Source organism: Pieris napi, chromosome 3 (genome assembly GCF_905475465.1).
Source record: "Pieris napi chromosome 3, ilPieNapi1.2, whole genome shotgun sequence".
Taxonomy (NCBI): domain Eukaryota; kingdom Metazoa; phylum Arthropoda; class Insecta; order Lepidoptera; family Pieridae; genus Pieris; species Pieris napi.
The window spans coordinates 4,950,343-4,963,019 of record NC_062236.1 but is presented as its reverse complement, the minus strand read 5'-3'; the positions used below and the strand labels follow the sequence as shown (position 1 = coordinate 4,963,019).

The window sequence follows — 12,677 nt, the reverse complement described above, 5'->3', positions numbered from 1 at the left end:
ACTCATGTAAGCCACTTCTGGGTAAAGGCGCACGTTGGTACGCCAGGGAACGAGAGACATCCTAACATCTCTTTGAAAATAAAGGAACCTTCTGAACCTGACACACACACACTATTGTCTAAGGCCTACATAGCTTCAAGTAATATATGGATCCTGAGAATGTTTTTATGTGTGTTATTTATTGCCTAATTCGGTTAGAAAACATTAATTATATGAAAATATTTTTAACCTGTCGGTCATCAATTTTCAAGAGAAATATTTTTTGAAGGTGAAGACGTACTCAGGATCCATATACATATTACTTGGCGCTATGTAGGCCTTAGACAAGAGAGTGTGTGTGTGTCAGGTACAGAAGGCTGATTACCTACAAAATCATCAAGACAATGGTGTAGATATACTAAGGGTTCAGACGGTCATGATGCCAATGTTTTCGTTTCCTTTCGCAAAAGCATTCACGTTGTACGTACTAGTTCTGATTATAAGCTGTAACTGTAAACTCAACAAAATAAAAGTCCATACTGATTCCTCTTCGTTTCTTTATTAGACCAATATTTGTATATTTGATATGCTTTAACTGAATTATGTAACATATACATGAAAACTATGTTTTCCTATATTAAAAAGTAAATTTTATTTACTATTTTATCACATTTACACTTTTTATATATAACTACATATATATATTTTAAACGATTACGTATTAATTTGTTTTAGCAATTTTTACTTGACTTACTTTCAGAATTTTGCAGAATGAATTTTAATTTTTTTAGTATTTCTACTCTATAGTCATAAGGCATTGGTCATTATACTTGTAGTATTCTTTCTGGTCTGTGATCTCTTCTCTTGTTTAATGTTTGGTTGTGGAGGTGTATTGCGAGTTGGTTTTATTTTTAAAATGGGTATGAAATAACTTTCTATGCATTTCATACTTATTTATTTTTAATTCAAGACCTGTTACACAAGGCAAAGTACGTTTTAAAATGGATAAATCATCGTTTCCACCGCAGGATTTGGCTAAATTAGTTCTTGGTAAGTTGTTATTGTTTGGCGGGAGTTCGTTATCCCAAGAAAATTCAGCGCAGAATAATTAAAATTGATTTGATTGTATATATTTTTAAGGATACCTCGCGGAAGAAGAGTTAATGACGGCCTATGATGAATTTCTCCAAGCTAGTCCGTATTTGGACGCTTACGAAAATGAGTATGATAGAATTCTAATGACGTCTCTCAGGAGTATTTTGGCAGACTATAGGGCCGTTAAAATCTATGGTAATAATATCAAACACACATAAATTTTTATAACTTTGCAATTTTACATCATCTTGATTAATATCTTATTAATTTCCAGTGGAATCTTGTAAACCTCCCCCATTAAGAAAAAAGTTGCTTCAATGCTACAATGTGCTGGAAATGGTAAAATATCTCATAACTGTGGTAGATCTTCAAAAATTACCGAGTCTGGAAAATATAGATAGAAGCAGGTAATGGTGGACTTAATTGTTATTATATTTAATTATATACTTTTTATTACAATTACAGTTACATTTCATTTGCTTTTTATATGCCTTTTGTTACTAGAACTAGTCCAGAATATTTCTTCTAAAACTGAAAAGATGAATAATTTCAAAACTATCTGTTTCATACTCAAATCATGCTTCAGTTTTGATACAAGCATTATCTTAATTAATTCTTATTAGTGATATATTAACAGTAGTAATTTAAATGAAATTTCTGAAATAAATAAATAATGTTATGGAAGTTAATTAGTGTTTCATGTAATCAATTTGTTTATAAAATTTAAGATAAATCTTAATGCCATGTACATGTTATTTTGTTATTGCTTTTTCACTTATATCGTGCCTCTGAATTTAGTTTCAGTAAATCAATTGCAATGCCAAGATTATCATGCAATGTTTGTATAACTATGAATTCAAAGAGTTGTGTATGTAAAAATAAAAGTTTGACTACTGAAGAGAAACAACTGAGTACTGCGGAGATTAACTTACACAGTTCTGTGGAAGCAACACCCTTAGCTGATTTGCCAGGTAAGGATACTATTTAATGAAGTAAAATAATTCCTACAAAAACCCAATGGTTTGTAGTGCAACATGCCCATTAAATGTATGATTGGCAACTTAATTTTATATAACCTCAAATTCAATGTGTAAAAGCTGGTGAAAGAAGTTCAAATTTTCAAAAATACTTCTTGCTGCTATGATGTTAGAATTAATTTTAATATAAAAAAAAATACTAATTTTATTACTATTGCAGGAAATGCATTGTCATCTAAAAGAGTGGTACCTGAAAAAGAAACAAAAAAATTTACAAATTTAGAACAAACAAATTGTAATTTAACCTGCAATTCCTTAACAAATATCACAGAATCTATAAATGAGAGTCTAAATGTGAATTTAAACCAAAATAACCAAGTAAGTTAATATTTAAAACATAATATGTAAATTAAAAAACGGGTCCCATTATTCTTCAGATTCGATAAATAATTAGTTTTTTAGATTTATGGTTAACTTTTTAAACCATATAGCCTTTCATTATGTCAGTGAATAACAATTGCAATAATCTCAATTTGGAAGGGATTGCACTAATAGTATTAACCTTGACAATCTTACAGTTGCCCATGCAATATTTTAAATAAATCAGTAATCATTTAATTCTTACAAAATATTTTTTGTTATCAAGAATTAAATCCACCAGTATATATAAGTATCAAATACCAAGTTTATAGAAAATTGAGTATGGTGTTACTCAATATTATATATATTATATTACACCACTTAGACATTGGATGCCTTATTAATACACTTCAATTGCAAGCATGAGGATGTTTTTCCATTTGCATGGCCCAATTTACAAAGGCGTCCTATACAAATAAAATGCTGTGCTCTTTCATATAAAGTAGGGGGTAAATGAGGCTACAGAATAGACTTAATAGGCAACTATTGCGGCCCATGAACTCTCATTTTCTTAGTATCTTCTTTTCATTTCTTAATATCTGTTCCACCCTGTCAATATTCTGTTTTAATAATTCACTAATGGTCAAATAACCAATTAAAGACCAGCTGAAGCCGATCTCTAATAATCATAAATTATTAAGATATTAAACCCCACTATTAAATTCTTAAACACTTAAATGTTGAACACCATGATGAATTTTCTTTTGTTTTATAAATGACAAAGTTTAATTTTTTTTTATAAAATTTTCAGCCACCAAAAGTAGTTTCTGATTCCAGACAGAAGATAGAGGAATTCAACACAATACTTAATTTAGTATGTAATAAAAATGTCACAAATGAAAAGCTCTGTGATAACTTAGTTTCGAATAGAGGGTCAAATGCAACCACTATTCATGATTTTATTTCTGGTGTTCAAGGTAAACATTCATTTGAATATAATATGGCTAAGACAGTATAATAAAGTATTTTTTTGTAAATTAAAGAATGTTCTATACAATCAAATAATGAATCAAAACTGTTTTTCAGGAAGTAACCATGACAAGGAGATGAGGGTCCCTGACTCGAGTACAACAGACCCAGTGTACATACCCATGTAAGTATTTCTTTTTAATATAATAAAAATATATAGATCTTTGATACATTCTAATATGTCATATAGCCTTCGTAGTGTACTTGGGTATGCTTTTGCTAATGTAAAATGAAAATGTTTGGGATCGAGCAGTCTTACAACTGAATGGCTGGACCGAAGGCCCCAGTGGATAAGGGAGTGTTCAAGTATTACGTAACGAATTTGGGGAAGGGGGGGGGGGGGTGTCCTTTTGTAAAACGTTACGATGCGGGTCGGGGATTGAATTACGCGTTATTGTTAATATTATTTTCGACTTTCAAGTACTTTACACCACATAATGGTAACTTTTAGGTATAAAGAGTCACGAGGTGGTCACGAAACGTTTTACTATACTTGGGTACAGAAGTTACGGCGCGTTACATGGGGGGTGGGGGTGTCAATTATCTTAAAAAATTGCGTGACGTAATACTTGAAGACTCCCTAAGTTCTAGAAGTTGTATATGTTAACGTAAAATTGTAAATACCGTTAGATTGTAATCTATCTCGCGAGATTATAAACTGTCGAAAGATTGTGAACTCAACGTACTGCATACAATTTAACGTATTATTATTCGGTAGATTATAATCTATCGAAGTGAAATCGTCAAATTGTGAAACGGTACGCACCTCGCGCGCTGATTGGTCGGCTTTATAGTAGACCGTTATATGTCCATAGAGTTAGGAATGAAACAAGGGTATCGGTCAAATAAAATGAATGCACTTCAAAAATTAGTATTTATTACTTAGTAGGTAATCAATAATTCTGACATCACATGATGAAAAAAAAATATATCAAAATAAAAAAAATCAGAAACGTAACAATATTTTCTCTTCAAACACAAATTAAAATTGAAAAAAAAAGCAGTACGTTGAGTTCACAATTTTTCGACAGTTTACAATCTCGTATATCCTTGGAGGCCGGAATAAATCGGAAGCGCGTTTCAGGGTATGACGTCATCAGAGTGTTTTGTAGGTGTCGCTACAGGCATATAATCTCAGTGAAACAAAGACTCGATATAACCTTATAAAGACTAGATTGGGGTTTTTTTTCAAAACTGAGGGCCATATAAAATCTATTATAAAAGCTCTGTAAGCAAAATGCTCCATTAAAGAAAACACTTTTTTACCAGATTGAAGTTATGTATTATTTTACATAATTTTAAATTTTTCCGACGTTTCGCGTGCGTGGTCACGGTGACTGAAGACAAAAGGTGTTCAATGTCAACACTTTTGTTTGATGATTTGATGTGATGATGGGATACTTTTTGACATTTTGTATATTTATAATAATAACTTCAATCCGGTAAAACAAGTGTTTACTTTAAATGTGTAAAAGTTTTGTCAATAAAAGACAATACCAAAATGCTTTTTTTTTCAGCGAACCCAAGCCGAGTGAAACAATAATAACAGTCCATACAAAATACACACCCAAAATTGGAACTGACACACAAAAGCGTAACAAACCAGATAGCAACGTAAAAATTTTGTCTGACGTAAAATTTGACAATTCCTACGCGTATGGTTCGGCTCCGGCAGTTTTAAAAGCCACATCGACACCCACCGTGACCAACACGAAAAGGCTTTTAATAAACGGAACTCCGGGGTTCACGCAGAAAGGCGTTGTGAAGAAGTGTAATTTTTCTAAGGACGAAATCATGGCAATGCCTACTTTAATAATACTACCCACATCAGGTAATTATAGTCTTACCTAATGGCCTTTGAATGTAACGTATGTGTTAATGATTTTATTTCAGCTATTTCGTAGCTTTGAGAGCAGTGTTGGCCTAGTGGCTTCAGCGTGCGACTCTCATCTCTGAGGTCGTAGGTTTGATCCCCGGCTGTGCACCAATGATTGATGAATGAATTTCTTTCTATGTGCGCATTTAACATTCGATCGGTGAAGGAAAACATGAAATCATCGTGAGAAAACCGACATGTCTAAGACCCAAAAAAAAAGAAGCTGATCATCTACTTGCCTATTAGATTTAAAAATGATCATGAAACAGATACATAAATCGGAAGCCAAGACCTAAAGAGGTTGTAGCGCCACTGATTTTTATTTTAATTTTTTAATTCGCAGCTTTCATACATTAAGTGGTCATAACCTTAGATTTGTGTCAATCATTTTTGTATCTGTTTCGAGATCAATATATGAGTGCTTTGCAGATCTCAAGCGCTAATTAATTTCATTCTTATTATTTGTCCTTGTATGTAAGTATTATACAAGGGCAAAAAAATATCTGTTTTATGATCAAATGTAATAGGCACGTAGGTGATCAGCCTCCTGTGCCTGACACACACCGTCGACTTTTTGGGTCTAAGGCAAGCCGGTTTCCGCACGTTGTTTCCCTTCAACGTACGAGCGAGTGTAAAATACGTACATAGAAAGAAAGTCCATTGGTGCACAGCCGGGGTTCGAACTACAACCTCAGGGATGATAATCGCACGCTGAAGCCACTAGGCCAACACTGGTTTTTCAGCAGTATTAATGATTTGAAAAAATCTTCTGACTGAGCCATTGTTATTCCCATGACACATCAAACAATACTATAAAATTATAAATCAAGGCACTGGTTTAATATTTAATGCGTTATTTTGTGATAGTGTAGCATTTAATACTAGGAGTATTACTAATATATACCTATTCCACCCAATTGCAATTTAAAAATTACTGTTTTTTTTAGGTTCAACTAACTTAGTGAGTGAGCCCAAAGCAGATATGAATAAAACCACCGCTACGACTTCTACTACCTTGGCCAAGTGTGAGCCGCTTTTTGTCGATGTGTCTTCGAGTATGCCTTCATTGGCTATAACTGATGACCCTATTGACAACGATAATATAGTGACAAATACTAAAAACTTCAATGAAATTGGTCTTATAAAAACAGTTGATCCTTTAACTCACGCTTCCCTTCCAAAAGACAACACAATATCAACTAAAACTAGTACACCCCATGTTTTGCCTCCTATTAGAAAGTCTTCCTCGACTCCAAGAAGGACGTCTCATATTAGGGTTCTGGATTTTAATACACCTAGAAGAATATTAGATAAAGCAATATTAGAAAAAGATTCTAATGACGACGATGCAGTTGTTATTATAAGTGATTCGCCTCTAGCGCCACAATTCTCTGAGGTAGAAAAATCCCCTAAACTCGATAATGTGGTTAAGAATTTAAATATGGAAATGAACCAAGTAAGAAAACCTAATTGGGACGAAGAGCTGCGAGCCCTGGTAGCTACAAACCAAGATCTTTTTCCACCAAGTTCTCTAAAAACAGATAAAAAAGGCAAAAGAAAAAAGAAAAAGTCTGATGAAGAAAACTCTGATGTAAAAAGTAGTTCTGTAAAAAGTAAAAAATCTAAAAAGAAAAAAGACACCAAGACAACTGAGGAACCACAATCAAAGAAACAGTTACCAATAAAACCAACGATAAAAATCGTAGCAGCTGTAGAGTCAGAATCTCACAGTGAACCAGAAAATGATCAATTTATAAATAAACATAGTGAGGAAAATTTTGATACTCCTGAAAATGAGCGCTTATCTTTGCAAAATGAAATTGGAGTGAAACTGAACATATCCGATTTACTTGAAACTCCATATAAGCAAGCAATGTATGATATTCAAATGGAAACACCTAAGTTCTTAGGGCCTGACTTACCCGATGAACCAATTTCGGATATAAAAATTATGAATATACCTACACCAAGACTCTTCGATAATCCTGATCCAGCACAAGCTACCCCATCATCTTATTCATCTCGACCAACTGATTATTCCAGTGGCGGGTCTTATTATAAACCAGATGATCAAGATTATCCAATTCCCGATATTAGTGAACATAAAATAGATGAACCTCCGAAAACTCAAGAATTTAAAACAACTGATCCCAATAAGGAAACTAGTGAAATAAAAACTTCTACGAAATCGAGAAGACCAACTAGAAAGTGTACTAAAAACGTATCATACTACAATAGTCCCAATTTCACAGCATTTTCAAAGCCAGTTAAAGCAGCAAGCAGGGATGTTTCTACAGAGGAAGTAAAAACATCATCAGTAAAGTCTGAGTCTGATGTAAAAAAGAGAGGCCGACCTTTTAAAAATAAAGCAACAAAATCTGAAAAACACAAGTCGCCTTTTAAAAGAGACGTCACAAAGAATTTTATGAAGATAAAGCCAAGACGTGTTACACCCATAAAGGATCCGAAAAATAGGAAATCTTCATATGATATCAGTCTCAGTGCCAAAAAGAGGAATTTATTAAAAGAAAAACTCAATAAAACTTCTCCAATGGTAGTTGCGCCTTCAAAATCTAGAAGAAAATCTTCAACACCTCGAAAACTTCAGTGTGGCAAAGTATTTCATTCGTCGACGTCAAGTAATACATCTCCAGATATTCCTGAAAAGACTACAATTAAAAATATCAATATATCTATAACACGAGATATCTCTGTCGAACAGAAACTTCTTCGTTGGTATGATGATGTCTCAAAAAACAATAAGGAAGTAGAAAATAGGAAAACTACTACAAAAGAAGAGGAAGGCAGTAGAGTTAAAATCAAAGAATACATTGAAAATCCGAAATCCGAATTAAACCCTAGCACTAGAAATTTTCATAGTGATTTGGTCATGAGAGGTTTGGATGTAGAAACAGCAAGAATAATAGAAAGAGATCTAATGGATCTGGACGGACCTCCGCTTCAAGACGGGGCTGTTCAATCTACAAGTAATGACATTATAGAGGAAAACGTTGAAAAGTGTCCTTCCGATAGTGTCAAAAGTGATTTAAATGTAAATAAACAAAACGTCGACCCAATTACAAAAAATTCAGATACCATACCTGAAAGCGACGAAGAAATTGAGGACATAGAATTTAGTGTTTGTGAAAGCAACGAAGAGTCCAATAATTATTTTGTACATAAATTTGATGAAGCATCATTCACGCCAAAAGATATAGTAAATTTAAAAGACAAATTTTGTATGGAAGTGTGCATAGATGATGGTGTAATTCTAAGGCTAAAAGCAACAAATTTCACTGGTTTAGTCAATGAAGAACCCATAAATAAATCTTATGATAAAAATGAAATAGATTCCGCTGTAACGTCTATTTCAAATATTGAGAGTTTATATACGCCTATGAAAGATAGGCGAGCTCAGTGTTATGAACTTTTTGATTCCACTTTAACAAGTATAGATACACCGTTGAAAGCGAATAGTCCTAAGAGACAGGAACCCGACGACATTACTGAGATTATAGTAGATGAAGAAATTGTCAATACTAAAAAAAGAAAAAGGGTGCAAAGTCAGGACGATAGTGTAAATATGAAAAAATCTAAGAGCGATTCCCAATATTTACTCAATCATGCTAGTATACAAAATATTGATATAGAATCGGTATTAAGTAAATTGCATGGTCCATAGATTGTTACTAGATGTTATGTTTGTATGCAAAGTCTACTTACCCTACAAAATGTTATATGTGGCTGACAAAAAAGTAGTAGTACCGTTAACAAAGTCATATTTTTGTATATAATTTAATGAATTACATAGACTTTGATGTTGACTTTTAAGTTGTTTAAGCTTTAATGAGAATATTAAGTGTTATTTTGACATTAGTTTGTAACAATTTTTCTTTTTGAAACAACAATATTATTCTTGAATGGTAACCAATGATGTCTTATTATTTTATTATATCATTATGTGATTTGTGAAATCTGTTATATTGTGCAAGACACAAGAAAATAAATGAAAGTGTATAATTGAAATATCTTTTATTTAATAAAGTTATTGTAAATAAAGATTGAAAACGGTCTTTAGTCCCGCCTTCCACTGCGAGCGGAACGGACCCATTACGGACTCCGCTATACTCGTAACGATGATTATTTAGAAATCTTTGAAACTGGATTAAAATAAAATGTTAAGCATATTAAAAAATAGATAATATCGTACGCTTGTTACAAATGCTACATATCTTATCTAATAAACGGGCCTCTTGCCCGCGCCGCAAGCTAGTAAGCGATAATTAACGCCAAATAAGTCTAGTCAATAATATATTAAAAAAATAAATTTTAAATCCTACGTGCCTGTTATTCGGAGATTGCTTAGCGTGGCGGGTTTATTTGATTGTAGGAATTCGATTTAAATGTACATTGCGTGGTCTTGATCTTTTCTTTTTTGCCTGCCGTTTTTACGCAGTTTTGATAAACTTAAGCTCTACTTTCCGTATGGCCAAAAACCCAAGGTAAACAGCGGTAAATAGGCTATAGGCTCTTAAATGGGAGCAAATCATCCGACTTTTATCATTAAAATCGTAACGACGCGGTGAATGCGTTTAATTTGCAGTTGGGATTTGATAGTGAGCTTGCATGCGATTATTATGATATTACGTTTAATTAGATATCGCAATTAGAGCCGATCGTGACACCGTCGTACCGAACCGTTCATTACCCATGCTAATTTAAATAGCTACCGCGCACATTCGATAATCTCAGGGAAAAATCGCCGCTTAATGCTAATGGGGTTTCAACCGAAACGCATGCAACGTAATTTTACATAGTCTGAAAGTTTTCGGTTTATAAGCGTTGCTATGTTTATTAAGTGTAAAAATTATGTACCCAAGTGCAAACGGAGAAATTGCTGTTTACAAGGCGCCCGATAAACATTCAAAAGTTGTATACTTCCAATGTAAACTTATAAAACATGTCCTCCATTGAACGAACAGTTGGAAATTTTATTACAAGTAGGTACACTATTAAGTTTGCGGTGAAATGACATAACCTAGACCAAAATATACAGCAGTGTCGACGGGGTAGGGGTGTTCGTGAAGTAGGTCACGGATGCAAGCTCCTGACACAAATAGCTACATCGTATCTCGCCACGTGGCCTCATATTCCGCACTCTGCAGGGAGGCTGGAGTTCGTGTCGATACGCTTTAATTACTAGCAACACTTTAATTTACGTTTGTAAAGATTCTTGAAAAAACTTTTATAAAAAGTTATCGACGGTAAACAATTATTAATATTTAAAATTATGATACATTCTCGCAGTCATATGATTTTCTTCAAAATGGAAGCGTTAACTCAGATAAAATATAATAAAACTAATACATATGTTGGCGTTACACTTAGTATAAGTAATTCTTTAAAGAGCCTGTGATTTTAAATTATAGAATATCTGTTTCAAACTGATACCACTTTATGTCGTCATATCGTGCAGTGAACGTCGCCGATATTCCTGAGAATTTAGTAGCACTAATTCTACAGGCAGTTCGGTGTATAAATGATTCGGGGTTTACACCACCTTAGCCTCCCTCCTAATGTCTAACCCACCTCCGTCTCACAAAGTGCAACGACGACGTCGCCCGACAATCTGCGTGCTTTGCTTATTTTCGACTCTAATTCCTTTGCCGGAAATTATGCCGCACTCTTCTGTTCCACAAAAGTATGTTACGTAATATTTTTGATGAGTAATACAAGTTGGAATAAAGCTTTATTATATTACTATTATTTTGTTATTGTATTTATGTTGTACTTTATAAAAAAAAGTATTTAAAAGACCTAGTTGAGACCAGTTTTTATATAGGTACTATTTGCTAACTACTCGATTGAATTTATGATTTGATCGTCCACTTAAATTCAAGGTTAAGTAGTTGACTTATTTCATACATGTACCATTGCAACCTAAACGGGCTCAAAGCCAACTGGGTCGACTGTCAAGCTTTCTGTTCTAGCTATTTCTGCCCTCGTACTGAAGCCTGGATCAAAAATACATCCGGTTATATAAACTGTCTGGACTAATGGATTCCAGTTTGTACAGGAAGTAGGAATTTAGGAGTTTAATAAATAGGAGAGGGTTTAATAGTGAGTACTAAGTATTACCTTAAGTGTGTCAATTGGTGGCTCGATGTGCGTGGCTCCCTACTCCCTATATGGGGTGGTGTAGCGTGGGGCAGGTCGCTGGATCGATACCCGACGTCTGGGCTCTGGCCCTCAACCTCGCCTTTCTTACCACCTTCCTAAATACTAATTACGTGCTTTGACACAACGTGCAGGGCTCATACGGAATGAAAAGAGCTTGATGCTATTGCACTAGGAACTATAAACAAACATGTAGTTGTCCTATTTGTTAATGACTGCAGCCATCATTAGAAATAACAAAATACATGAAATTTTATTTTGTTACTTCACAATTGTAAACGATATTGATGATATTATGAAATATTATTTTACACTGGTAAAACAATGTTACGAATTAGTAGAAAGTCTTGTGATAAAACGCTGGTTTAATGACATAAAAATCAATATACAATTTGTAAAACAAATTATACTGTATAGTATTTTGAAAACGCTACTAATGTATGAATATACTTTTGTACATTTACGATATTTCTATATTAAAGCTTGAGGAAAGGAAACAGGACTGAGTGGGGTAGGTCAGTTGATAATCGTTTGATTACTTCACGTTAACTTCTTAGAAGTTTAAGCGCGCCAGAAGTTAGAAGGTCCTCGGAGATTTTCAAGTACATTTTATGTAATGTTAGTTAAATTTGCATGGCGGAAAGGGTTAACCGTTAAATGTGTAAGTAGCCAAGGCTATTACTAACTAAAATGTTTCTTTTCCTGAGACCTAGTCAACGTGAACTGATACATACTTACTAAGTTACAGAAATTAATAAAGTAAAAATGTTGCTAATGTTATATTTTTTAAATAACTCTACTTTTAATAAGCAAATTTCAGTTTTAAATCGCGTAGTCTTTGATTTATTTAATAGGTAACAAACTCACTCAGTATTTAACAAAGAAGATATTACTTGGACATTTCAACATGAATGCAGCCTTCGTTTGCTAACACTTTTTGAGGTTACAGTGCAGCTTTTCTAAGCCGGATAATATAAAGGAAACAAGATTAAAAATGTATTCCCTGCACGTGGGCCATAATGCGATTTATCGGTGCACGGGTACATCGTGACTGCATTGTGCTCCTAGATAGTTCGAATGTATCATTTTGTATGTGAAAGCTCACACGTCAAACGGCTAACGTCAACATAATCTAACAGTTGGAATTTATAAAGGCACTAACTCATTATAGCAGGCTAGGTGGT

At 33.7% G+C, this 12,677-nt stretch overlaps 1 protein-coding gene across 1 annotated transcript; it reads left to right on the top strand.

The window, feature by feature from the left end:
- The first annotated feature begins 809 nt into the window (after positions 1-809).
- On the top strand, positions 810-9,342 carry LOC125063155. Its single transcript, XM_047669414.1, has 9 exons — positions 810-1,029; positions 1,120-1,269; positions 1,349-1,481; positions 1,873-2,045; positions 2,272-2,429; positions 3,223-3,388; positions 3,498-3,564; positions 4,958-5,271; positions 6,264-9,342. Exons 1-9 carry the CDS (start codon positions 981-983, stop codon positions 8,996-8,998), a joined length of 3,945 nt encoding a protein of 1,314 aa, XP_047525370.1. The 5' UTR covers positions 810-980; the 3' UTR covers positions 8,999-9,342.
- The last annotated feature ends 3,335 nt before the right edge of the window (positions 9,343-12,677 follow it).

Coding starts and splice junctions, on each gene's coding strand:
- LOC125063155 (XM_047669414.1), top strand. CDS start 981: ATGGATAAATCATCGTTTCCACCGCAGGATTTGGCTAAATTAGTTCTT. Junction 1,270..1,348: donor TAGGGCCGTTAAAATCTATG/GTAATAATATCA, acceptor ATTAATTTCCAG/TGGAATCTTGTAAACCTCCC. Junction 3,565..4,957: donor GACCCAGTGTACATACCCAT/GTAAGTATTTCT, acceptor TTTTTTTTTCAG/CGAACCCAAGCCGAGTGAAA.